Source organism: Hyphopichia burtonii (genome assembly GCF_001661395.1).
Source record: "Hyphopichia burtonii NRRL Y-1933 unplaced genomic scaffold HYPBUscaffold_4, whole genome shotgun sequence".
Lineage (NCBI taxonomy): Eukaryota > Fungi > Ascomycota > Pichiomycetes > Serinales > Debaryomycetaceae > Hyphopichia > Hyphopichia burtonii.
In genome coordinates, this window is record NW_017963731.1 from 1,069,070 (window position 1) to 1,095,934 (window position 26,865).

General features: G+C 34.5%; 10 protein-coding genes and 1 non-coding gene across 11 annotated transcripts; 5 read left to right on the forward strand and 6 right to left on the reverse strand.

Moving 5' to 3' along the window:
- Positions 1-133: 133 nt before the first annotated feature.
- Positions 134-2,241, reverse strand: HYPBUDRAFT_149035 (Allantoicase; the record flags this gene model as incomplete). Its single annotated transcript, XM_020220173.1, has 2 exons — positions 134-1,053; positions 1,245-2,241. The coding sequence occupies 2 exons, from the start codon at positions 2,239-2,241 to the stop codon at positions 134-136; spliced, it is 1,917 nt and encodes a 638-aa protein (XP_020076358.1).
- A 1,307-nt stretch (positions 2,242-3,548) lies between these two features.
- Positions 3,549-6,059, forward strand: HYPBUDRAFT_109675 (uncharacterized protein; the record flags this gene model as incomplete). The annotated part of the gene is made up of 1 exon (XM_020218719.1): positions 3,549-6,059. One exon carries the CDS (start codon positions 3,549-3,551, stop codon positions 6,057-6,059), a length of 2,511 nt encoding a protein of 836 aa, XP_020076359.1.
- A 378-nt stretch (positions 6,060-6,437) lies between these two features.
- HYPBUDRAFT_6571 (uncharacterized protein) lies at positions 6,438-6,914 on the forward strand (the record flags this gene model as incomplete). The annotated part of the gene is made up of 1 exon (XM_020223587.1): positions 6,438-6,914. The coding sequence occupies one exon, from the start codon at positions 6,438-6,440 to the stop codon at positions 6,912-6,914; it is 477 nt and encodes a 158-aa protein (XP_020076360.1).
- A 913-nt stretch (positions 6,915-7,827) lies between these two features.
- Positions 7,828-9,561, reverse strand: HYPBUDRAFT_88700 (uncharacterized protein; the record flags this gene model as incomplete). The annotated part of the gene is made up of 2 exons (XM_020223824.1): positions 7,828-8,039; positions 9,078-9,561. Coding segments are annotated over 2 exons (696 nt in total), but the record flags the coding sequence as incomplete, so codon positions are not given.
- Positions 9,562-10,606: 1,045 nt separating this feature from the next.
- Positions 10,607-11,255, reverse strand: COF1 (cofilin; the record flags this gene model as incomplete). Its single annotated transcript, XM_020220174.1, has 3 exons — positions 10,607-11,024; positions 11,092-11,102; positions 11,253-11,255. The coding sequence occupies 3 exons, from the start codon at positions 11,253-11,255 to the stop codon at positions 10,607-10,609; spliced, it is 432 nt and encodes a 143-aa protein (XP_020076362.1).
- A 290-nt stretch (positions 11,256-11,545) lies between these two features.
- Positions 11,546-12,043, reverse strand: AHP1 (thioredoxin peroxidase; the record flags this gene model as incomplete). The annotated part of the gene is made up of 1 exon (XM_020219736.1): positions 11,546-12,043. The coding sequence occupies one exon, from the start codon at positions 12,041-12,043 to the stop codon at positions 11,546-11,548; it is 498 nt and encodes a 165-aa protein (XP_020076363.1).
- A 252-nt stretch (positions 12,044-12,295) lies between these two features.
- Positions 12,296-12,738, forward strand: HYPBUDRAFT_153144 (uncharacterized protein). Its single transcript, XM_020221392.1, has one exon. It carries the CDS (start codon positions 12,471-12,473, stop codon positions 12,657-12,659), a length of 189 nt encoding a protein of 62 aa, XP_020076364.1. The 5' UTR covers positions 12,296-12,470; the 3' UTR covers positions 12,660-12,738.
- On the reverse strand, positions 12,514-12,595 carry HYPBUDRAFT_t106. Its single transcript has one exon. It is a non-coding gene; the product is annotated as a tRNA-Leu (tRNA).
- Positions 12,739-14,036: 1,298 nt separating the features above from the next.
- Positions 14,037-15,885, forward strand: HYPBUDRAFT_140071 (uncharacterized protein). The gene has a single exon (XM_020219737.1). It carries the CDS (start codon positions 14,481-14,483, stop codon positions 15,810-15,812), a length of 1,332 nt encoding a protein of 443 aa, XP_020076365.1. The 5' UTR covers positions 14,037-14,480; the 3' UTR covers positions 15,813-15,885.
- Positions 15,886-16,048: 163 nt separating this feature from the next.
- HYPBUDRAFT_6575 (uncharacterized protein) lies at positions 16,049-17,032 on the reverse strand (the record flags this gene model as incomplete). The annotated part of the gene is made up of 1 exon (XM_020223588.1): positions 16,049-17,032. The coding sequence occupies one exon, from the start codon at positions 17,030-17,032 to the stop codon at positions 16,049-16,051; it is 984 nt and encodes a 327-aa protein (XP_020076366.1).
- Positions 17,033-17,357: 325 nt separating this feature from the next.
- On the forward strand, positions 17,358-26,834 carry HYPBUDRAFT_140075 (uncharacterized protein). Its single transcript, XM_020219738.1, has one exon. The coding sequence runs from the start codon at positions 17,570-17,572 to the stop codon at positions 26,738-26,740; it is 9,171 nt and encodes a 3,056-aa protein (XP_020076367.1). The 5' UTR covers positions 17,358-17,569; the 3' UTR covers positions 26,741-26,834.
- The last annotated feature ends 31 nt before the right edge of the window (positions 26,835-26,865 follow it).

Genomic DNA, 26,865 nt, shown 5'->3' on the forward strand with positions numbered 1-26,865 from the left:
ACTATTGAAACTTACTGGGTGCCGCACTACTACACTATACTGCAAATACTATACTGCAAATACTATACTGCAAATACTATACTGCAAATACTATACTGCAAATACTATACTGCAAATACTCAATTGCAAATACTCAATTGCAAATACTATATATGTTGATTGGGGGAGTACCCTTTTTAAACCAGCATTCGAGACCTAGGCTGTGGGGGTCTTCGACGCGGTCGGCCACTTGCCAATTACTGGCAAACCACTGGGTTAGATAGTCTTCCCAATCATCGATTGTCTGTTGATTGCGTACCGTGGCTGCTATTATAACTTGTTTAGTACCATTATTTAAGAAATCAACGATTGTAGAACATAGTTGGGGTAAAATGCTCGAATCATAAGTGACATCGGCAGCAATCACCATATCTACTTTTGGACAAGGCTGGATGAAATTTTCATTTTGTAAATTTGTAGTCCCCCATAATAATTGTTGAGTTTTCAAATGATCGTTTAAATGAAGATTATTCAATTTGAAAGTGTCATTTAAATTGTCTATAAGATTTGAATCCCCGTCGGTTAAAATGATTTGTTCAATATCATGATTTTTCATTATTGATAATGAAACTAATCCAGTTCCAGTACCTAATTCACAAATTTTTTTGTTAGTTAAATCGATTTGGTTAAGGTAATGACTAAGATATAATGCAGCTTCCCAAGTTCTTAATCCAGTGGTACCATTTCCCGAAATTAATTTAGGAGTTTCTTTAATTTTAACAATTGAATTTTCATTTTGCTCATCGTTTATCCAATATTCAATGATTTCAGCATCCTCAGCTTTGTTTTCAATCGAGCCTAAGATCTTACCGTCGCAGTATAATTCGTATAGTGTTTCAATCACCTCTTCGTTATATAATTCAATCAAATTGATGTATTGTTTAAGAAAAAGTTTTATATAATATGCATTGGAAGGAATGATTTTATTTATATGAGGAAGTATTGCTTCTTGCGATTCAACAGAAAGAGTTTCCTCGGGAATATGATTATATTTGGTATTGAGAAAATCATTTACTGGAATCCGTTGATTCAAACATGTTATCAACCTAAACGTAGTTATTGATTTCATTCTTAAGGTGATGAGCTCTTTGGTTTTTTTTTTCATTCTTGCCGCAATTTTCTTCAAATCTTTGAGAAAATATTTACAAATATTGCAAAATTACATTTCATTAACTAATACTTACCGAATAACTTTTATTACTTACTTACAGTACCCAAGACTCTGACACGTTTAACCCCACCGTCAGGGATAATAGTCACCAAAACATGACTGAAGGAGTCTTTATTATCTATTTTATAAGAATGCTCTTGATCAGCACCAGTTTTGGAATCTGGAACCAATGTTTGCCATTCTTTAGCAGTTTTCACAGGAACCTTATCAGCTTTGATCCCTTTAACATTGATTTTTTGCGGGAAATTACCTCTGAAATGAGCGGTATCAATGACAATTTCTTTAATGTTGGTTAAAGTACCCAATTTAATAATAACCCAATCCACATGGCCAGGCTCTCTGGATCTCTTGGTTTCCCAACCATCAGACATATCATGTCCTCTACCCGGTAATAATAAGTTATCGGCAGAGCCAAAATGCTGATCTGAATAATCAATTGCAACCCCACCATTTTTAACCGAAGCAAAATCAACTATAGTTGATAAATCCTGCGGGAAAATTGCAACAACACTCCCGTATAATCTAAAACGAGCAATACCTCCGTCAGGGTACATTCTTAAACGGAAATGAGTATAATTTGAATCAGTTATTGAATCTCTAACGAAAAAATGTTTTTGCAGTGGTCCACATTCAATCTTGTCAATAATTGATTCCCATTGAACATCTTTTAATTCATCATTAGTTAAGTTGGCCCCTTCCACCGATATAAATGGTGCATGGTTCCCATTGAAAAATGCAGTATCAACTTCACACCCAATAATCTTAGCTGATGATACCCCAGCTTTGAAAATTACGTAATCGGCTTCTTCAACATTATGTCTTCTTGTCTCCCATCCATCGTACCATGCACCAGCATGAGTAAATCTGGTAGCATCTCTAATGGGTGCTTTTGGTTTAATCAAATTTTCAGCTGCTGCAAACCATTCATCGGAAAATTTAAGCACTTTACCTCCCAACTTCTCTCCAATAACGTCAGTATAATTACAAACGATCTGTTCGTGGAATTCTTTTTCTCCAATCACCTTAACCATTATATCTCAGTTAATTGTATACCAATATGAATAATCGAAGTATTTTAAATAATACAAATATCTCCAATATATATATCTCCAACTTATACCCAGTATGACTCCAATGCCTTCTATTCGGCCCAGATCAGAAATTCGGCCAATTCCGCCCTGCGATAAGATCGACTGCCCAATCGGGAAGTGAGCCACAGAAATCCCATTCATTGTCACCTAGCTCCGTACACCATACTGGTTACACCCATGCACCACGAACGGGATCCAAATTAGGCAAGCCAAACAAAACCACAAATCCATCAAAAAAAACAAAAACATTCAACTCTTAGACTTCCAAATACCCATTCATTTCATAGACTTCGTCCAGCAGATCCCATTGGCCTGTGCTTGTGTACACTGAGTATCGTGGGTCCACTATTGTTTCTTGTTGGCTTTCCCAAAGTTTCTTCTTTCTAAATCAGAAAGAATCAATAATATTTTCTGGAGTTAACAACCGCCGTCAATATTAGACAATTTCACTAAGGAACGGTTGTATTCTCGGTCCCTTCAACCCTGGTTACTCTGATATCCAGATCTATCTACTTCTTTAATTCTCTTCTTACCGTCGTTCGTTCCATTCTAACATTTATTGTATCTGGTTAGCCAGTTCTAGTCAGATCTCCAATATTGCAGCTACTCCAGGTTACTATAAAACTACACAAGTATACAACTATACAAGTTATAAAACCTTGGAACTACTTGTCAACATCACAACCCTTGCTTTGTTTCCTTCCCATACACTAAATAAACAGCCCCTACCAGTTTTCACTGCAGTTCCTTTCTTCTTGGTTTAGTAAAGGTACTTATCCAAATCAAATTAAAAGGTAAATACCAACTATATCGAAGTAATTCACCCAGATTATTTTATAATCTCATTCCCTGTCACTTAAAATCATCCTACGTTTGTCTTCTCAACATATCAAATTGAGTCGATTCCAGTGTTTCCAGATACATTTTTCCAGCATTAAGTTCTCGTTAGCCCCAGTCTACTTTCGCTCTTCGTGATCTGTGCCGGTGTATCTTTTTTTTTTCTTTAAAGTCTTACTCGTGCTATAAAGTTACACGAATTTTCAAAGTTATACTGTTTTTTTTTTTTTTTTTTTTGTTAAAAAAAAGAAAGGTTTCTAATTATGGATGTCATTGATAAAGAAAATGAATTTAACAACCCATCTATAACAAACCAAACACCTTGTTCCCCTTCGTATCAACCTAAATCATCATCGCATCATCACTCAAAATTATCGTCTCCCACAGTTACTCCATTGAGTAGTAAAGCAATGAATTCGTTTAATCCAAATCAATCACCTTTAGCCTCTCCGGCAAAATTGAATAATGGATCTCCATTACGTAAAAAACAAACAAATGCATCAAATAATCATAGTAGAACCCCATCAGCAACTTCAAATCTTCTACATTCACTACAAAAAGATTTTAATAAACTCGAAAGACAATATACCGAACTACTAATGAAAAATAATAATATATCAAATGATTATACTCAATTAGAATATGATATTTCCTTGAAAAATAAACAATTACAAGATCAATCAGAAAAAATTTTCAACTACGAAAAAATTTTGAAAAATATGGAAAATGATTATAATAAAAATAAAGAGTTATTAGAACAAGAAATTTTTTATTATAAAGATTTAATTGAAGTTTTAAATTCTAGAATTGAAAAACTTGATAATGAAAAACAATCAATTCTACTAAATAATGAATCAAAAGTCAAATCATTGAATAATAATGATTTATTAGAAAAATATAATAAATTATTGAAGGATTATAAAATACTACAAAGTAACTTTGAAATTGAACAAAATTCAAAATTAGTTTTAATTGATCAAATTGAATTTTTAAATAAAGAAAATGAATCAAAAACTTCTCAATTTAATTCTCCAATTGAAAATTATAATAAAATGAATAATGATGAAGACGATGAAAATCATGAATTTCACTATTTTAATACCTCACAAAGAACTGATAGTTCAATTAATGATGATGAAAGTAGTATAATACACAACATTCATCATATGAATAATATAATTCAACATGATGATAGTGATAGTGATAATGATTCAAGATTACAAAATAGTCATATGTTAAGTTATTTAGTTGATGATTTACAAAAAAATAAATTAGAAAGTTCATCACCAATTAAACAATCAAACTATATTGATGATGAATCAATGGAAGTTTCAAATAATTTTCAATTTCCTCCTTTGAATAAAGATTCACAATTAAATATAGAACAATCCCAATCAAAATTTCCTCCATCCCCTGATCCACAATATAAAAATCAAAAACGCCAATCATTACCAGTTAAATTGAAATCTTCTCATGCATCTCCTTTAATTGATAATGAAGAATTTGTTCTTTCACCATTGAAATTAACTAATGCAAATACTACTTCATTTTTTGATCTTGATACATCTTACACTCAAAAAAGGTATTCAAATTCTAAACCAAATCATTCAAGATATAATTCTCATGATATTGTGCCAATAAAAGTTGAATTTGAACCATTAGAACTGACAGTTAGAAGTAGTTCATTACCAGAAAGAGAACATCAATTGAAAAAATTTGATATAATAAATGAAGAAAATCAATCAATAAAAGAAGAAGAACCTAATAGTAAATCATTTAGAAACTCTGCATTTTATTCATTAACGGGGAATTTTTATGAAACACCTTCTAATCGAAATTCAATTTTGACATCAAATACTAACAACTCATCTAAAAGATCAAGTTTAATTGTTGATAATAATAATAACACTACGTCCAATGATATAACCAAACAAGAAATCATGAAATTAAAGTTTGAATTACAATCACTCAAGTTACATAATGAAAAATTACTATCATATATTGGATTTGAATTACAAAAACAAAAGAAAAATATTAAGAAATTATCAAATAAACAATCTTTAAATGATTTGAGAAATCAACAAGATGATGAAGTTAAAAGTCCTCAAAGAAATAATGATAAAAAAATTGAATATTCTGATGCAAAATTAATTGAAAGATCTAGAGAAATGTTAATTCACAAAAAAAGAGTATTAAGGTCAGTTTCAATAAATCCAATAATGTCCAAAAACTATCACCATCAAAATACATTGAATCATCGTAATAGTAAGAAAAATAATTTGAATAGAGGAATTGGAATTGGATTATTGCCTTTAAACGAATTAACCTTATCTAGAACAAATTCTGGACAAGAAGAATTATTTTCATTTACAAGTGATTTCATTAACAGTATTGATAATCAGGATGAAGATGAAGATGAATATGGGTTTTTAAAACATAATCCCAGATTCAAAAATAGAATCTTATCCAATGGATTAAATGATTATTTAAACTATATTGTGGAAAATGACGAGCAAGATGACGAATCCGATAATGACATCAGCAGCTTATATTCTGGTAAACTCCCCAAGAAATATAAATCTCAAGTATTTTATCAAAAATCAAATTATAATGACTCGAGTATTCTCATTGATGCAGATGAATCCACCACCGATTTCCCTCGCGACAAATGGGTTAACGATGAAGATGACACTTCGAGTGATGGTACCATCACCGATGACGACGGAGTATTACACCGAATCAAATCAATATGTTTTGGCACCTCCAAGGAAAAATCTCATCACCATAACCATAAAAGAAAGAAATCACAACCATCGGTTGACGACAACTTGAAGTACAAGTTTTTATCCATTGCATTTGGAATCATGTTGATTGGTATCCGATGCTCCAGCTACCAACAAAAGACCGCCATATCAAACTAGACTATTCATTTCAACAAACTATTCTCTATGACCTTTCTTCGCTAGACTATGTATAATTATTTAGATTGTTAATACGAAACCCGTACACACGCACACAAATCAAACAAATCCAAAAAAAAAGAAACAAATAGAAATTCAGTGCGTTTTCGCAGTTTTGCAGCGAATTACAACGGAACAAAAAATGCAAAAGTCGCATGATTTGTAAGTGGTTCCACTTTTTCTACTCGCAAAATGAATGAATTTAGCCAATAGTATATATTCAGCTGGAGTGCAACATGGGATTCGGTAGATTTATAGTTAGTAGGAATGGAGGAAGCTTGTTCTTTAATTTGGTTTGGTTTCTATTTATTTGCAACTAATATACCATTAGAATAGAATATGGCATTAAGAAACTACTTATATGCTAAACATGCTGGCGATGCATACACTGCTACTTTAATTAACAAGTCAACTTCAGCAGAGTCTTCAGCAACTCCAATAACAAAGTTTCCTCGTAAGCATCATCCCCGCATTCACAATCATAAACACAAGGCTATAATCAAGAATACCCTGGTGAATAGTGCTGGCAAACCAGATGCTGAAGCTTGCGGTAGTGGGAGAGAGGTTGTAATGGAAGATGGTTCTAAAAAATGTAATAACTGCGTGGATTGCCCCAAGAAGGTTGGTTCACCAGAGGATCAAATCACCAGTGAAGATAATTCTGTGCCCAAAGTTGGAGTAGAGGTTTCTTTAAGTGCTGAAGAAAGTACTCCTTCTATTGGCGATGTTCAGACAAATGTTCAGCATCTATATTTGAATGATGACGTTGCAAATGAAACGCTGCCTAAAGAAATTGATTTTACCAATGTCTTATGATGTTATCTTTCTGTATTATTTAACTTTTTCATTTCTTTTATTCATTTTGTTATCGGTTATTTATTTAGGTTTAGTCTTAGTTTGGTTTTCAAAAAAATGTTAGTTATACTTCAATTTTTTATGTAGTTACATCGTAATTTAAGCGATATGTGTTATATATATATATATTCTATAGTACATATGTTTGAACTGACCTTTTGAGATAGAACTAAAATGAAAATAGAAGAGGAAAACACTTGTTAGAAAAAAAGAAGGAAAGGAAATTCATACATTAATGAAAAAGAACTTGTAAGAGAAAGGAAAGCTGGGTGCTTCCCACATACAAAAGGCCAGCCAATGTTGATATGCAATCAGCATCAAACAGTTATGCTATCATTTCTTATGAATATTTAGTTTTTTCTTTTTTATTCCGGATTTGGTTTAGATTTTCTTTCTTATGCTTCTAATCGATCTTAGAAACAATCAGTGGCATTTCTCCATTTGAGACTCCATTAGCCAATACCGCAGCGTTTCTCAGACTTCTATTCCCCGATACATTGGTTCCGTTATCACTCCTGGGCACGGTTCCTGATCCAACGTTATTGGAATTCCCAACAACCGCATCAACCGAAGAACCACCTAATCCACTATTGGACATGGACGAGACATTCCGACTCAATGTTCCTCTTGGATCAACGTCTTGAGAGCCAACGGCAGCTCTCAAGAAGAATTCATCGATTCCATTCATTTGTTGCTGAACCTGTTGCAAATGTTGTTGTTGTTGCTGCTGTTGTTGCTGTTGCTGCTGTTGCTGCTGCTGTTGTTGCAGATGCAGATGCAGATGCAGTTGGTGCAGCAGGTGCAGTTGATGTGCCTGATGTTGGTGATTTGGTCTATTTGGTACTGAAGACTGCTGTTGAAGCATTTGTTGAACAGACCTCACATTAATGATTCTTTCATTGAAAAATGAATTCTTGAACTCCTGGAAAACTTTAATGGTTTGAGGATACTCATATTCATGATCCCGGAAAAATTTATCAGCAAACATATATATAAATCTTTCAATATCACTTGCACTAATGCTGGAGCTAGATTCGAGCCCTTGGCCCAAGTTAGCAGAACTATTAGTCTGGGATGCCGACGAGGCTCCTGAATTTGAGGTTGAAGTTCTTGCCATGTTGTTCCTGGTAACCGACCTAGTATGCCTTTGATTTTGACGCAGAGATTGCAGAGAATCTTGCTGAGCTAGAGCTTGACGCTGATTCTGAGCTTGAACTTGAGCTTGAGCTTGAGCCTGAGCTTGAGCCTGAGCCTGAGCTTGAGCCTGAGCCTGAGCAGCTTGGACTTGGGCAGCTTGGACTGCCTGAGCTTGAGCTTGAGCCTGAGCCTGAGCTTGAGCCTGGGCCTGGGCCTGGGCCTGAGCTTGTGCTTTCGCAGCCTGGACTTGAGCAGCTTGTTGAGCTTGAACTTGTTCAGCTTTTTGTTGAGCAGCTTGTTGTTGTTCATATTGATGTTTTTGTTTTTCGTAATGAGCTCTTAATTGTTGTTGGTACGCAGTTGAGCCTGACCCTGTAGCAGTGACATCAGTATTACCGAACGGGCTTTGTTGGGACTGCAGTGATTGATGCTGGGAAGTATTAGGAGGTTGACTTGGTGATCTTTGAGGCAGTGGTTGATATAATCCATAATTTGAAAAATTTAAATGAGATGGACCATTGAAACTAAGACCTTCCTGAGGGCGGAATTGATTACCGGAAGTATTCATGACGCTATTACCATTTGTCGAGGAATTAGCATTTGAAGTATTTGAAGGAGTAGATGTTGATTGTTGAGGATTCATTAAATCAAAAGTATTGGGTGAAGCATTATTTAAATTTGAAGAGTTGAAATCATGAGTACGAGAATTATTAACATTATTAATCTTGGAAGATCTACCAGATCTAGTTATTCTATGGGTCAATTGGTGTTTATCGTTATTATCATTAGAAGAATTTTGAGAATTATTATTTGAATTATGTGAATTATTCGACGTATTGGAATTATTTCTACCAAAATCATAAGTATTTGCATTAGTAGAATCATGGGTTGTAGTGGTAGGAGGAGGACCATCTATTACATTTACCGTATTGATACCAACGCCCACCAAACCTTGACTTGGACTATCTTCATTTGAAAGAGCAAGACTAGTGGAGGAACCTGACGGAGTTGGAGAAGTAGTACCATTTAAGCTTGAACCATCACCAACTAGTCTTTTTTTATTAAGACCATGTCTTTTCTTAAATTGAGAAAGCCAACCATGACTAAAACCAGCCAATCTTTTTGGATCTTCAACACCAAATTGATGAGCGTATATTGACCAATGTTCTCTCAAGATAGGTTCATTAATTGGTTCATGTCTTTCTAGTTTCTGTTTCACTAACATATCCATTGCATGGTTGATTTTTTCATATTTAAATTTAACTTTTCTTCGACTATTTTTAGAAAATGATGATGCACCAGCTTGATTTAAACGATCTCTTAATTCGTCTTCATTTTTCAACCATTCACTGAATGAAGACGTCGATATTGAAATCTCATTTCTAAAATGATCAACAGTTTCCAGCTGAGGCCGATTTGAACGATGATAATGATCTAGAATTTGTATTTTTTGCTCTAGAGTAGCTCTTGGAAGCTTAACTGGAGCCATGGCTTGATGAAATCAAAGGTGAAAGTTGACTCCTGCAATTTATATTTGAACAAAGTATTCTTTCTTTTTTAAAATTTTTATCTATTGAAAACCTTATATTTCATAAAAGTTTTTATTAATTTTTTTTTGTTGTTTGTGAAGTTGTCTGCTCGATTCCCAAATTACTCCTAGAAAAAACAAAAAGCAGAGGAGGGAAGACAGAGGAAATTTGAAATCTGAAACTTTTGAAACAATAGAGAGGTAAAGTTTCTTCGGTAAGGAGATCAGAGTTCAACTTTTGATTTTATAATAACCCCAGTAAGTATCAAGGGGGAATTAAGAGTAGACAAGATATATTTCAACCGGTTGACTTCCTCTTTGTCACCACAGTCAACGAGAAAAACTTATCCGAATGGGTCTAGTTTTCGAATTCAGTAGTTAAACTTTTGGGCGAAAGCAAGAAGACACACACCGTAGGGGAATAGGGTTTTGGGTTTTAATTTTTCACTTTTGATTTCTGCTAAACACACTATTCTATTGAAACGATAGGAAGGAAAACAGACTAGAGTTGTGGGATGGGACGGTAGTCTTGTAGTTATTCAATTGTTAATCTTTCAAGGTATAAAAGATAATTATGGAAAACTAAGTCACAAGTTTTAATGATAGAATCATTGAAAGAAGAAAAAAATTTTTGAAAAAATTACAGTGCCTTAGCAAAAGATACAAAAAAAGATAGAAAAAAGTATGTGGAAAAGCTAAAAAAGAAAGGAAAAAAAAAATCAACAGCCCAAAATACAACTTAACAAAGTGGTGGCTTCTACACTGGATAACAAGTATAACAGAGTAAGTGAAGAACATGCAAGGTATTGAAGAAACTTCCCAAAAGATGAATTAAGGTGAGGAAGGAGTTGAAAGAACAAAAAAAAAAAAAAAAAAAAAAAATCAGTAGATCATTAGATTTACAAATTACAACATTGGCAGACATGAATATCACATTTATAAAGTGTAAGTAATTTTTTGGAGAAAGAATATAAATAGGTCAATCAGCCTAGTGGAGACCAGGACCTCTGGAAACTTTTTCTAAAACGGTATCGTAAGCAACTTCCGAGAAATCAGTACCTTGGATGTCAGCAGCAACACCGTTAAGGGCTCTTCTTAAAGCATCTTTAGAAGCAGCGTAAACCATTTTAGATCTAACTGGAGCATTATCAGGAGACCAGGTGTAGAAAACAATTCTTGATCTTTTACCTTCACCACTACCAATTTCATATTCAAAATCGTAAATGGCGTATTTACAGTCAGCTTCTGGTAATTTACTCAAGAAAGTATCATAATCACTATCAGTTGAAGTTTCTTCAACAACAATTTCGGTTTTAGAATCGTTTAATTTGAAAATAACAAATTTGAATTTCTTCCCCAATTTTAAATCATTGAAGGCAGTTAAAGATTCGTCAGCGACGGCAACACTACAACCTTTCGTTAGTATGCATTCCCACCTTGAAATAAATAAATAATAATAAAAAAAAGACATACCCGGATCTAGACTATTAAAGTATTAGTATTTGAAAAACTTGGAAAAAAAAAAACAGACTAAAACGCCAAATAGAAAACCGTCAAACCATAGGGGGGCTTTCAATCAATCAATCAATTGGCTTCTCTATCCAAAACCCAATGGGAAAACCAATGTAACATACCATTGTACCAATATAAAAAGTATACTACTTTGATGAAGTTGAAAAACAAGATTCCAATAAAGAAAAAAGAGCAAGGATTGTCTCAATTGTATCGATAATCGAGTTGTCCGAGTTGTTCTTTTTTTTTTTGTTATCGTGTTGTTTTTTCTTTCCTCACATTTTGATACGCACACGTCGTTGCTTACCCGGAGGCTTTTTGCAATCACTTCATTTTGCAGTCACCTTCACCTTTCACTACATTTATACTACTTTTATACTAGATAATCATTTCTCTCATTAAACTATGTAAGCACTTACAATCTGTTCAAGATGTTTTGGGCAGAGGAAATGTCGGTGGTGGCACCGTGGTCTTCTGCGGCCAAGTACTTGACCTCACCGTTATCCAAAAGAGCGACATAACGGTTGGTTCTTTGGCCTAATCCGTTATCACTCATGTCAGCAACGTAGTTATCACCCAATTCTTGCGATAATTGAGCATTGGGGTCTTGTGCAAACACAATGTAGTCGTCCTTGACTCCCAAACTCTTACCCCAGGCATTGTTAACAAAAGGATCATTAATATTGAGACTAATAATTCTATCAACTCCCTTGGATTTAAACTTGGATGCATTATCAACGAATTTGTTGATGTGATCATTCAGACATGGTGGTGTAAACGACCCAATGTTTCCGACAACAACAACTTTCTTACCGGACAATTCTTTCTTCAAGTCAAGCTTGCTTGGTCCTTGACTTTCGTTGTCGATAGATAAATATGGTAATTGAACGTCAACCGGGAATGAATCAGTCATTTTGATAGTAGGTATTGGTATTACTGCCAGAATAAGTGAAGGGGAGACTGCTACCTTTCTGACCATTTTATACTTTTCTGTGAGGAGAGATTTCGGACTCGGAGTCTACCCCCCCAAAAAAAAGACTCCCATCGACAAAGCAGCAATTGCTTTGCTCAAAGCCAAACAACCAACAAAGCAAATATTCATTTCAACGTGGCACTGTGTAATTGCATACTGGGTCGAGCAATTGTTTCTTCACGGTTAATGATGCGCAATCATAATCGGCCGCTCTTCCAATTGGTGAGTATTGGTCTGGCCTGGCTCAATCCGATTGGCGATCGTTCTGGTGCGTCCCCACCTTTTGTACAATAAAAAGATCGCAGTGTTATTCAATAGTCTAAACCCCCTGGACTCCAACAACGCTTAACTCCTTGGTTCCTCGAGAATGAAGTGGTATCAAAGGTTTGAATTGGCAAAAAAAATTATACCGGTGCAGACAGGACTTGAACCTGCGCGGGTAAAACCCATCGGGACCTGCACCCGACGCCTTAACCACTCGGCCACTACACCATTTACATTCGTACATTACCCAAAATCTGGAACCACACCAGGTCACATTTCAGCTCGGCTTTGAAGTGATACTCTAGCGGGAGGCTTTTTCTATCACATCACTTAATTCAACATGGGTTTTCTTGACTAAGCACAGTCTTTCCCACTCTAGGTATATATTAGTAAATAGTTATTAAATATATATTCTTTTACGTCAAAAAAAAAAAAGGCTTTATTTTTTCACAATAAAGACAGTTATATTCACTATGGTAAAAAAAAAAAAAAGGAATAGTTGAGGAGACTAAAATCTCACTGAATTCTGCTCGTGCCCGGAGGTGAGTGGAAAAAGATTCGGAAACATATCAAAACTTTTCATGTTTCGCTTGAAGTTAAAACAGCATTCTTTTAAACTCAGGGCACTTGAGCTCAAGGTCGGGTGTTCGTTCTGCAAGAAGATTCGATTTTCTAGTAACGGCATAACAAACCGACCCTCCAACTCAATTAAGTACATGGGGTAATATTGCAAGTATAGTTAAGTTCTATTTGTATTATCATGAAAAATCTTATTTTTGCATTTCTTAATAATCAATTTCGAAATACGCATTCAACAACATCTAGTTTCAAAAAATAATTTAATTAAGAGAAAGTCTAAAGTTTGTTACGGACCATTATACGCAACATGAAGTAAAATTCATGGCGATATATTCTCTATCAGGATGAGTTCCATTTGGACCAAAGCCTACTTTGACACGTTTTATCATAATAAAGCATAGGCTGTAATGAAACATATTAAAGCTGCCCCGGCGGGCACCAGTTATCGTAATAAATGCATGATATAAAAAAGAAGGTATCAAAAACTGTGTCTTGCAAACAAAGAGGAGAAGTGTTCGTAGTTCTACCCCAAAACCTCGATAGGCTCTGTTTATAGCAAAATCGCCTAAATATTTCATCCTCTATGAGGAATAAGTCTGCAACTGCGTTATTAGAGAATTTACCAGGCTGAAGGGTAAATATATTCGCCGACAATACCAGGTGATGTCTACTTAAACTGCACTCCTATCAAGAATATATAGCAATATTTCAACTATTCGTCACCAAATTATACCAGAGAAATTCATATATTCAATGATCTCCTGATGTTATTTTGATTAAACATCGCCTGACACTTTTAAAAGTACAAGAGTTTCGGCAATCGAAGAACGGCTGCGAAAAATTAGTGTCTTATTATATTTTCGCTCTAATATATATATTTAACTAAATGGTTCCTCTGGAACAAGATCCACTTTTCTCATGTGTAACTGTATGATTCAAGGGGGTTTCTGGACTATTTACTCTTCATTATTTAGTCTTTTCCTGTCTAGGTACATGTTAGTATATAAGTAAGGCATATGCTTTTATGTCAAAAAAAAAAAAAAAAAAAAAAAAAAGGAAAAAAAAAAACAAAAAAAAAAAAAAAAAAAATAAAAAAAAAAAAGAAAGGAGTTTCAAAACTTATTTTACAGAAATGCTACTGAGCGTGTTCATTATGATGACTACTGCTTTGCAACCAAGTAAAAGTAAATGAATGAAAATGTGGACTCAATTCTACTAAAATCCTCCCGAAAATTTGAGCTCTGAGTACTCACCACTCATTGAACCCTTTCTCGCTGACGAGATGCCTGAAATCAATCCGGTTATGGCAGTTACCATATTCGCGTGCTTCTTCCACCATAGGATTCACCCCTATTGGGCTACACGGTGCATGATAGCCGTGTTAGCTGAAGTAAACCATTTTAAACGACTTTGTTTACATACAGGAAGTTGAAGTATCGAGAATGAGAAATGTAAGAGGCAAAAAAAAAAAAAAAATCTTTAGAAGATCCTGTTCATCGCTCCAGCATCTCTTATACCATAATAATAATTGAATATGCCAGATTTGTATGAGGTATTGCAAGTGGAAAGCAAGGCTTCAAGCTCCGAGATCAAGAAGGCTTACAGAAAGTTAGCATTGAAGTATCATCCTGACAAAGTATCAGAGGAAGACAGAGAAGAGGCCGAAATCAAGTTTAAAGAAATATCCAGTGCATACGAAGTATTAATAGATGAAGGCAGAAGAGAGGAATACGACCTCTATGGAACCACAGATGGGTCGGGAGGCGTGCCTAATTTCTCTGGTGATCCATTTGAAGCATTTAATAGTGGCCAGGAATATGGCGCTGAAGATTTTTTCAACTTTTTTGATGGTTTTGGAGGCCAACCTCAAGGTGCTCCTAAAGTCAATCGTACCGAGGATGCCCAACTTGATGTGAAAATCACTTTAGAGGATTTGTACAATGGGAAGACCATAAAAATTACATCTACCAGAAACATCATTTGTACTCATTGTCAAGGAACTGGGGCTAAAAAGAAGGCAGTTCATAAAAAATGTGGACGATGTGATGGTGAAGGTACCGTTAGAAAGATCCGTAGGGTTGGTCCAGGTTTAGTTACACAAGATTTCACTGATTGTACATCTTGTAAAGGAACTGGTAAGATTTATCGTACTAAAGATAAATGTAAAACTTGTGAAGGTGATAAGACAATTGAAGAAACTAAAATCCTTGAATTTGAGATATTAAAAGGGTCACCAAGTACTGATACTATAGTATTAGAGCATGAATCTGATGAATATCCTGGTAAAGAAACCGGTGATGTCAGATTAACATATGATTGTCAAGAACATGCAGTTTTCGAAAGAAAAGGTGATGACTTATATACTAAATATAAGATCCCATTAGCTGATGCATTATGTGGGTTTACTAAAAATATGGTTAAACATTTAGATGGAAGAGTGATAAGTGTTCCAATTCCAAAAGGTAAAGTTATTAGACCTGGTGATTATATTAAATTGAAAAATGAAGGTATGCCAATTAAAAATCAATCTAAAAGTTGGTTTGGATCATCAAATAAAAATGGTGACTTATATATTGAAATGGAAATTGAATTTCCTCAAGATAATTGGTTTTTAGAAAAAAATGATATTTTTAAGGTTAAGAATTTATTTCCAAATGAGTTATTAAATAAAAATGATATAAATAAACAAAGAATTGATGAGAATAGTTCTTCAGAGGCTAATATTGATATGGTTACTGATTTTTCAATTGTTCAAGAAAAAAATTTACCTGAATACCAAAGTAATGATGATAATGATGATGATGATGCTTATAGATACGGTAAGGATACCGGCGCAGGTCCTCAAGCGGAATGCACAACTCAATAAACTTGTAAATATATTTTTCTTTCATTTTTAAAATCGACGTAGATCTTACATAAGTAAATAAAATAAATATTGTACATACAAAGCTATCATCAGAATACAAAACTGAAGAGCTAAAGACTAAAAGACCGAGACAGAAAGCAAAAAAAAAAGAAAAGCACAGAGAATTGAAAATATGGGTAATCATTAACGATAGACGGTATCATGTATAAAGCAGTACGATAAGAATAGTGAGGTCATTAAAAATCTAATAAATCATTTAGTTCATCAACAGTCAAACCAACATTATCAGGACGAGGTTGATCGCTTAAATCAATCGATTTAATATCATCGTTATCATCAAATTTTAATTCTTTATCAAGATTTATATCTTGAAAATTTAATTTAATTTCATTTTGTTTGATATCAGGGTGTTCATAAGTATTATCTTTAGTTAATTTCGAATAACCTTTGGAAAAAATTTCTAAATCATCATTAGTGAAATGAGGTACATCGAATGGTTTATCTGGTAATGGATCTTCTTTGATTGGAGTTATTTCAATACTCAATGGATCATCAATTAAGTGTTGAGGAATAATAAATTTTTTTTCAATCAATGGTTTACTAGATTTAACTGGATCCACGTTATTTTGATTAATATCAAGATTAATAATATTATTTGCATGAAGACGTTGAGTGTTGAAAGTGATTGTTGATTCAAGATTTTGTATCTTTGGTAAGGCTGGTAAATTTGATTTTTTAACCAATTCATCTGATGATGTTTGATTTCCTTCAAATTTAAATAAATTATTCTTTAATGGATTAGCCTTCTTTATTTGAGAACGTCTTTCATTGATAACGTTATTATTTTGACTATGGGAAAATCCTAAGGATGAATTTGCTTTTTGTAAAAAAGGTGCTTTTTGCAAAAAAGGTTGTTTTTGTCTTTGTTGCTTAATACTTGAATTGATTTTTGGTAAAATCTTTTCATTTTTAGTACCACTAATACTCGATTGGGATCTCTGTAGAGTTGGGAATGCTTTATTTTGATCTTTCCCACCTAATGGTACTCTATTACGTCTTGGTTGTTGATTAAGACCTTGTTGTTTTTGTTGTTGAGTGTTTTGGACTTGTTGTTTGGAAACTTTAAAAGTATTTTCATTAATTACATTGGACTTATTTGATCCCAATGATTGTTTCAAGGCATTTTCCTTGTCTGCAAACTTAGAAGAGTTGAAGGACATGGTAACGAAGATATATGTTTCATTAATTAATAACAGGTGCTTTCTGTTATATCCAAACTTCAGCTTTGAATATTATATATGAATAAAAATCTCCTTATATTATTGAAAGGCCACTATCGTTTAACAGTTCACGTAAAGAATCGAGCAACTTTTTAACTTTACCTAAACAGGCTTTATGTGTCTTTATTTTTGTTTTATATAATGCTTAATGGGAAAAGGCAGTATACCAAGCTTGAACAACGAAAAAAACAAAAATGAAAAAAAAAAAAACAGCAGTTTAATGATGCACATTCAGACGTTATTAGAGGAGGAAGTCATTTGTATACAAAAATGTTAAAATCAAAACAGCCTGCCCCTTTTGGGAGATTTGGTACGGCACACAAACGACGCGAAAACTGGTGCACGGAAGTAGACGATGTACGGAGGTTTTATCCAGGGTACGGGTGTTTGTTATTAGAGAGGAGTTTTTCTAGCTCTACAAACAAGAAACGATAACCGCCAAATAGCATTCAATACAACACACAGATCATACAAAGGATGGCGGTGAGATCTAACTTCATATCCGTTGCCTCCACGTCCACGCATGATAATTCCAGTTGGATCTACTTCGTGGATTGGATTTTGGCTTTAATCTTGGGTATTGCATTTGTATTTTACTTTAATCGATTGGTTGGGTTTGTTTGCTCTGGATTACTTAAGTTTACGTTATGGAAACGATGCAAAGTACGGATCAATATAGAATCAATACGGTTCAATCCCTTAGGTGGTCTTATTGCAATGAAAAATTTAACAATATCTACTGAAAATCAAACGGTGTCAATACTACGATTGAACTTAACTTGGAGATTTTGGATCTTCGGTTTAGCTAGATTTTCAGAATACTATTTTAATGCTGAAGATGCTATTGAAGTGAATGGTATGACAAAGGATGAAAATAATAAACTCCCATGCCGCTTATTATTGACCATTGATGGATTGGAAGTTTTCATGTATAATAGAACAATGGCTTATGATAATATGGTTGATATCTTAAATGAAAATGCAAAAGAGAATAGTTCTTTCACTAGTGGCAGGAACTCTAATGAAAAAGATTCAAAAGTAAGTTTTCACCAAAGTGGTAACCAAAGTGAATCGATGAGCTCCAATTCAATAAAAGATTCAAATAGTTTCACTAATATTGTTGAAACCACTTCCATTCCAGATAGTACCCTTTCCTTTTTATTAAAAATCTTCCCACTTAGAGTTAGGGTTAGAAAAGGAGCTTATGTGATGGGTAATTCGACAACCCCGTCTATTCTTGTAGCTTCTTATAAATCAGCTAATGCAATCGTTGATGTTACTAAAAGTTCAAGCTGGCTTGATAATTATAGACTCTTCTTCGATTTTGATTTCGAAAAATTCCAAGTTGCAATGAAACCAAATATAACTCATGATCCTAAAAGATACATCAACGAAGATGATCACGTTGATCCAATGTTTGTAAATAAAAATTTGGCTCATCATAAAAAATATAAATTTTATTATAGATTTCAACATACTACTAAGCAAATTTCCCGAATCCTTAAAAAAATTACTAGATCTCAAATAAAAGATGATGAACCTTATCAAAAATGGAGAGGCTTGAAAAGATACGTTGGTGAACAAGCCGATGATAGATTCCTTCTAAATTATATAAGCTCGGTGGAACAATATGCAAAATATAGTTTGCTTCTTGATACAGTTTCTGCTAGAATGATTTATTACTATGATTCTCCTGGTAAATTCCCTAAGCAACCAGTGTCTTTACAAGACCAATTATCACACCCGGAGTTTGGAGTGGATTTAGAACTTTCAATGGCAACAATTCATTACGGCCCTTGGGCTGATAAACAAAGAGTTCCATTACAGTCAATGTTCTTCCCAGCTGCCGCTAGGGACTCTCATCCAACAAAGGTTCTGGTTACTCCTGGCTCTGATAGAATTTATGATGGATTCAAAGTTATGATTACTGTTAAAGATGAGGTTATCTTCAGAATACCAACTAGAGAGTCCAGTAAAGATCAAGATTTATTGAAAAATTTAAATATTGATAATGCTAATACAGCTCAAAAAATTTCAAGACCATTTGGTTGGGTTGAGTTGAAGATTGAACGTGGTTCTTCAGTCTCAAGCTTCAATTCTTTTATTGCAACTCCTACTGGTTGGGACAATAAATTAATATGCAATTTCAATGGACCAGAATTGAGAACCTCCGTTAATCATGATGTGTTATTTTCTGCAGATACTCATATAGTTAAATGCGATATAGGATTCCCTTTGAAATGGGATGGGAAGTGCAATTGGACTTTTGATAATGTTAGTTCTAATGCTAAATTTTTTTTCCTTCGAGAACATACAATCCTTATATCAGATATATTCAGTGATTTTGCCTCAGGACAACCCACTCCCTATGAATACTTCAAACCATTTGAGTATGGTTTAACTTGGAAAATGGAAGGCTACAAATTTTATTTGAACGTGAATGATAATAATATCATCAACAATCCTCTTGATTTCAATAGTAACAAATACCTCTCTTTCCAAGGGAACAGTTTGGATATTGAACTTTTCATTCCTTTATATGGTGAGTTTTCGAAATCATCAACAGTTGACTTTAGAATTTTTTCACCAGATTTTGACCTTATTCTTGACACCCCTCTTTGGCACACAGCAAATGCTTTCCTTAAGAATAACAACATAATGGGAAAAGGTCATAATTTCGTTATAGAAGGATCTTACACTTATTTTGGGGGTGTTGAGGTAAATACATCGGATTGGATTGTGGTGAAATGCATGGGTGACTATATTACTTTAAAATTCCACGGATTCTTGATCAAATACCTTTTCATAATCAAAGAAAATTATATGGGAGAACACAAACATTTTCAAACATTTGAAGAATATACAAATAGTGCCGACTATAACTCAGCAACTGATAATTCGGCTACTGATGCTACTTCTGATTCTAGTAACTCATTTGATGCAAAATCCACTAAATCTGATGTTGATTTTTGGAAAATTATTAAGACAGAAAATGATCTCGACGTTTTGTTCACATTTCAAGTCCGTAACGGACTAATTGTGTTACCATATCATATTTATGACTGCTCATCTCACATTGGTTTGTCATTTGAAAGGTTAGACGTAGACATGAGATTTGCGAACTATTACAGTGATTTACAGGCAGACTTTGGAGAGATGACCGGTGGATTTATTAAAGATATTAATAAGGAATTTGATGAGATGGACACCATATTCAATATCCCTGAATATAGGAAGAAATTTTTACACCCAAATCCGGAAATTTGGGTGGACTGCTTTAATGTCCACGCTCATAGAATGTTTGGCCTTCCTCCTGACGAAAACACGTACTACTGTAAATGGGATTTTGCAAGTAACGGGCTTAAAATTAACTCCAACGCTTTGCTATTAAAAGCATTGATTACGGGATTGAAAAATTTTGTCTTGGGATTCAAAGATTTGGAAAATAGTTTGGTATACGAGCCCCCTATTATTTATGACGCCGCAAACTTTTCGTTCAGATGTCCTTATATGGAGATAAAACTCGATGCTGTATTCGATAAGTCTCTTCTTGTTGTTGATCTAAAGTCGATTCTTGTGAATTTCAACGATATTGCTAATGCAAGATACTCTTTAAAGATCGACGTATCTATTCCGGATATTGTTTGCAGGGTATTAGACAAGAATCCACAGAAAAATAATTTAGGGTATTTCAAGACTTCATTAATGATGAGTAACTTTTGTCAGAAAGCCAATTTTTATGATCATCAAAAGAATCAACAACAATACGCCAGAGAAAGTGATGCACCCACACACAGAGTTCCATTCATAATTTTCCCGGAAAATAGAGATGACAATTATCATAGGGGCTATGGATGTTTCATGACTTCACTCAGCTTACCAAAGGCTTCGATGCCATTAAATCGTGAAACCCAGAATATCATTCGGGAAAGTGAAGCGTCATCACTATCTGATGTTAGTTCAAGCTCGGCCTCCAGTAGTATTCAAACTAGTAGTAATGATTTTGAGAACACGAAACTACACTCTACTGTGAACTACAATGAAGATGAGTTACGACCACAGCATAACATAGATCCCAAATTCAAAAATGACAGTTTTATAATAGACATCGGGGAAATCAATACGATCTTGACTCCGTCTTCATTGATATCGTTGGCAGGAATTGCTAAATCTTCTCAAGATACCTCTCCCGAAACTTTAATAGACATTCTCCATGATCAAGCCATTGACTACTTGACTGAGTTGATATTTCCACCTGCCATGATCGACAACATCAGACTTATCTGCCCTCAAATAAATTTGAAGTTCACTGAGAATGCTCTACCAAATCTTGAGACTTGTTTTTACGATTTCCCAAAAATTCCACACATTAGTTTTGTTTTATATGAGCCGTCGGTAGCACTAAGCAAGAAGAAGTCTATCCAAAAGCTTGACTACAAACTAGAACAATCTAGTGAAATGACTGTTGCATTTCATATGAGAGAAGTTTTGATTTCCACTTTCAACCCTAGCTCATTTAGGACTCCATTCCTTCTCACCATTAAAGATTTTGAGACTTGGTTCTCGAAGAAGATAAATGAAACTACTGTCTCGTCAATCAATTTGGACAGCATTGATTTGGATATTCATGGAGAACAAATAAATTGGCTCATCACTTATATTCTACACATCAAGGAACTTATGGGTCCTGTGGCAGAAGCATTCGATGACGAAGCAGATAAAGTCAATTGGAAAGCCAGTCTTTTATATCAAATAACTCTTGCCGCAGATAAGTACCGACTTGATTTTGATCCTGGCGTTTTAACTAAACCAGCATATATTTTGCGTGCTTGTCAAGACCATGTTAGATTCTATGACAGATGGAAACTTATCACAAGGTTGAGACATTCGCTTGAGAATCTACCAGAAGACTGGTGTAAAAATGAATACTCTATAAATCAATATTTGCCTCCTACTGCATATGACGAAGTACTCGAGTTCTTCTCTAACTGGAGAAATTGGGAAGCAAACCAAGATGAGAGAAAACAATTTTGCAGAGAAATCTTTGATGCGAGTGATTTAAATACGCCTGAGAATGGAGATCTTCAGCTGCAATTGCATGTCAATCAAATAATAGTCAAAGTCTTAGGAGAATCCAGTGAATTAGACTTCTTTAGTTTTCAGGATCTAACTCTTTCATCAAAAATGGCCCAAGAAAAGCAAAAAGACTTGATTAATTTGAACCTCGGGATAATAGAAGACATTAGAAATATTGATATTTTGCTTAATCTATACTCTTATGAAAGCAAAATTTCTCATATTTGCTTTGATCTTATCCCAGAATTACAAATGTCTTTGAGGCTGACTGAACACAAAAACAGTGATCTAAAAAATGGTAATAACTTAAAGATAGATAAGGATGCAAACATTTCAAACAAAAATGACTTATCTGTTTCAGTGATCACCAATATCTCTTCCGCTAGACAACACATAGAACTACCATGTTCAACTTTAGTCTTTGGTGGTTTTGACATGACTTCTTCGTTAGAGACATTTTTTGTCGAGCTGCTGCAAAACAATAAATGTATAAGTTTTTCAATCAATGCTGGTGGGTTCGATGCTGGCTTATGGGTAAAGAACCATAAGCTTATCGTAACTGAAGTATATGAGGCCAATGTTATCATCGCAAATGTCGATGACATTATTTATGGGACTAAGACAATCAATGTTGAGGTTGCTAAAGGTCACACCAAATTCTTAGACAACGAAGGGGTGGTAGTCGACAACATTGTTCTGGTATTGGATAACGATGTGAAGTATATTAAAGGCTTGATATCACAATTTGGACAAACTAATACCCCAGAATCCCCCAAGCCAAAAGCACATTTCGAAAGTATTTTGAATAAAATTGGTGGTATCAATTTCGAGTTTCGGATGAATCAGTATCTGTGGTTTGTGGACGCATTGGCTCCATTGACGCATGCTGGTGCTGTTTATAACACCAGAATCACAGCTAATTATTGCGAAGAGATCGGATTGATAGAGTCTTTTATCGAAAAGTTTGATTTAGATCTTAGTGTCAATAAAACATCTGTTTTTAAATTAGAAAATTCTCAGATCCTATCCGATATTAATATTGGATTTGAGCATGATGTTCTACTCATTTACTCGAATCTAAGCTTAGGGTTCACTAAAGTATCTATCCCACAAATATCTACCACATTAAATATTTTACTTGCTAGCAAGAAGGAAATTATGTCCAAATTAATCAAATGGAAGTCTATTCCAAACCATTTGAAAGACCAGGCAAATTCTTCCACTCATGAGTTGGTTTCTCCTGAAGAGGCAGATCAGCATCCAATTAATGAAAAACTTGCGTTCAAGTTTAGTTTCACCAATGATTATATCGGCCTTACCACGAATGGTGGTAAAACCCGACTTGCATTTGAAGTGGAGGCAATTTCACTCTTCTTATCAAATATTACAAAAGTCCAAACTTCAAGTCCATTTATTTTTGTTCCTGTTTATGGGGAGTTTTTAATCCCTACAGCTAGAATTACTGTCCTTGATAGATCAGTTCCCGTGGGACTTTCTAATTTGGTAAACGTGAATGTTGGTATTAAAGTGATTCCTGATATGGATGAAAAAGCTTCAATTAATTCGTTCACACAATCATTGCAGATAGAATCACTGCATTGTAGAATTTGTGTCAGTCCTCAAGTTGTGATATGTTTAATTACTGTGTTAGACAAGATAACTCACATTGTTAACAAGCATCCCTATGGTATGCCTCAAGAAAGTGATGAAAGTGGATCAATCTACGAAACTGCTAAACAAAACCGTTCAAATTGTATGCTTTTCAGTTTTTCATCCGTTCACGTTCTTGCTTATAACTTTTGCCTAGGCTGGCTTTTTGGAGAGAAAAGGAAAGATTACCCTGGTATCATATTAGGTGCCGAAAGATTTTTTGCCGTCACAAAAGAAGGCATGGGAAAACTATCCTTAATGGACGCATATTTATCTGTGGCAAATGGTCCAACATCATCAAACTTTTTCAGTAGTCTGACTGAGAAAAATAGTTTAAACCGTGCATTCTTACCAACTACACAACTCATCTATATCGTAGATGATAAAGAAGGAGCAAAGAATTTGAAGGTAAACATTCAAGGTGATGAATTAGATGTTAAGTTTTTGTCTAACTCAATTGTTCTTTTAGAATATGTGGTAAACTCAGTTACGAAAGTACAAGATTTTTTGGAAAGAAAACCATCTATTCCCGAAGCTTTCAGTAGACCCAAGTCCAAGAGAGAAGCTCAACCTTCCCAGACTGATTATATGGGTTCTTTTGGAACCATGTTTTCTTCAGTAGAATTCGTTGCTACATTTGCAGGGTCGAACGTCTTATTTTACAGATTGAATGACGATGAGACTGATAATCCTCCGTCTTTGGCTTTGCACTCTCCGGCAGTGAAAATAGCTACCATGTACAGATATGACAAGCAAGCTGAAAAAACGCATATAATTAAGAGTGAGATTTCAACATCCCCATCTGATAATACATTGTATTCATCTTGTGTACCAGTTATAACCGATGCGGTAGACAAGGTTAAAGATATGATGCGGAAGAGTAACACAAATAGTAGTAAGGGGCCATCAGATAAAAGTGACAATCTAACTCAATCAAATTTCAACATCGGCAACATGCTTAACGACATTGACTTCCATTTAGGACTCAAGATCGAATCTCAAAGGTTATCGCTTAGCTGTGAGCCTACTGCAAAGGTTGCAGCAATTGTTGGACTTCAAGGTATTCACGTCCAGATTAATTCTGGTAACACGAAATCTCCTTCTGTAGATGTGGCTATCCAGTTTGACTCCATGTCAGCCTCTTTACAGCACATATACTCCAGGGAAGTTAGCGGTTCTATCGGAATAGAAAGTATCATATTGACTAGTTTCATTACATTCGACGATGTCACACACGTATTATCTTCGGGTTCGTTTTCCGATGTGAACGGGTATGTCAATGTTAAACAATTTCAGGATTTACATTTATTCAAAGACATCTGGTTTCCGAAAGAAGCTATTCAGAGTGCTAATGAATATTCGGAGTTGGATACAGAAATATCAGAATCAAAAGCTGGGTTAGCTTCAAACAAGAATATTTCCTCAAGATTTAGAGAAGTATCCACCACCTATGCTTTACCTTGGGTTTTATCTTTCATGGTATTAAATATTCTGCTTAGAGTTGATTTCGGTCAGTCTTTGGGGAACTTCATTTTAAAAACTGATAGGTTATGGGCAGTTTCGAAAAAGTCCACAGATTGGGCCCAAGATTTGAAATTAGGTGTCAATTTTGTCAGTTTGGTTTCCGAGGGCCGCTTAGGGGGGCATATTGTTCTAGAAAGTGCACATTTACATACCGCTATTAGTTGGAAGCTTGATTCTAATACAACGTTAGACGTACCTTTAATTCTTGTTTCTGGGGGTATTGATAAATTACAACTGAAAGTATCATTTGATTACCATGTTTTCGCTCTTGCTAATATCGAAGGATACTCAATTGACATTTTTAACCAGAAAAATGAAGTTAGTCTATCTAAAGATCATTTGTTTGTTACCACTAAATTTGATACCTCAGAAATTTATGTGACTTCTTTAGCTGCTTCCAACTTCATCGACATCTTTAATACAATCTCAAGGATGATGCAAGAAAACAAAATGTCATATAAGGAGACTTTGAGAGACTCTAGTGATACTCGGGATACGAATAATATGGATGAAAATACTACCGCAACAGATGATATTTTAGAGACAGTCAAGAAACTTGAGACGAGAATCGAAGTTGTTGTTGGGAAAGCACTTATTCAAGTTTATCCCTCATCTTTCGACGACTCCAAGGTATTAGTTGTGAAAATGGATGAATCAAAAGCAAATTTTCAACAAAATGAGTATTTACATGGAATTTCTAATGAACTTGAATTACAGCTCAATGATATGAAGGTATCATTATCGATGACTTCATCAGTCCTGTCGGAATTCATTCAAGAGTGTAACGTTGATGATTTTGTTGAGTATGCACATAAAGCTAGAGGAGGTAACATATTTGTTTTCCCCAGATTTATGATTTCAATGAGAACTTTCCAAAAATATAAATCTAACTTGATTGAATATTTATACCAGTCATCTTTTGGAGGTACTGTTGATATTCGTTGGAATTTGGGTTCAATTAATTTTATCCGTGAGATGTATTTCATACATAAAAAGGCTTTAGTGTCTCGTACGAACTTCAAAAGAGATGCAATGTCAATTGAATCGAATGCTCGAACCCTTAAAGAAGAAGCGAAAAAGCATAAGAAGAGTGAACCATCTCCGATTTTGAGAAAACAGTTAGACGAGGATGACTCCACTGGAGATATCGATGAAGCCATTAACAATACCATGACAAAAGTTTCTAATCAATCGAGATATGACTATTCGCCTATTGCACCTCCAATTATCGAAGCACCCCAATTGAAAGAATTAGGTAATGCAACTCCGCCTTTGGAGTGGTTTGGATTACATAGAAACAAGTTCCCAAATGCAACCCATCAATTGGGTATTGTCAGTTTACAAAAATTAATTCACGAGGTTGAATTACAATATTCGAAAATATTAGGCAAAGCTTAATATCAGAAGCTAACCTCATAACCTCATTTCATTTTCAGTTCGTTTACTATATAACTTTAGTTTTCATTGACATCTTTTTTTTCTTCTACTGGGTTTATAGAATTTTAATACTTTTAATTTATTTT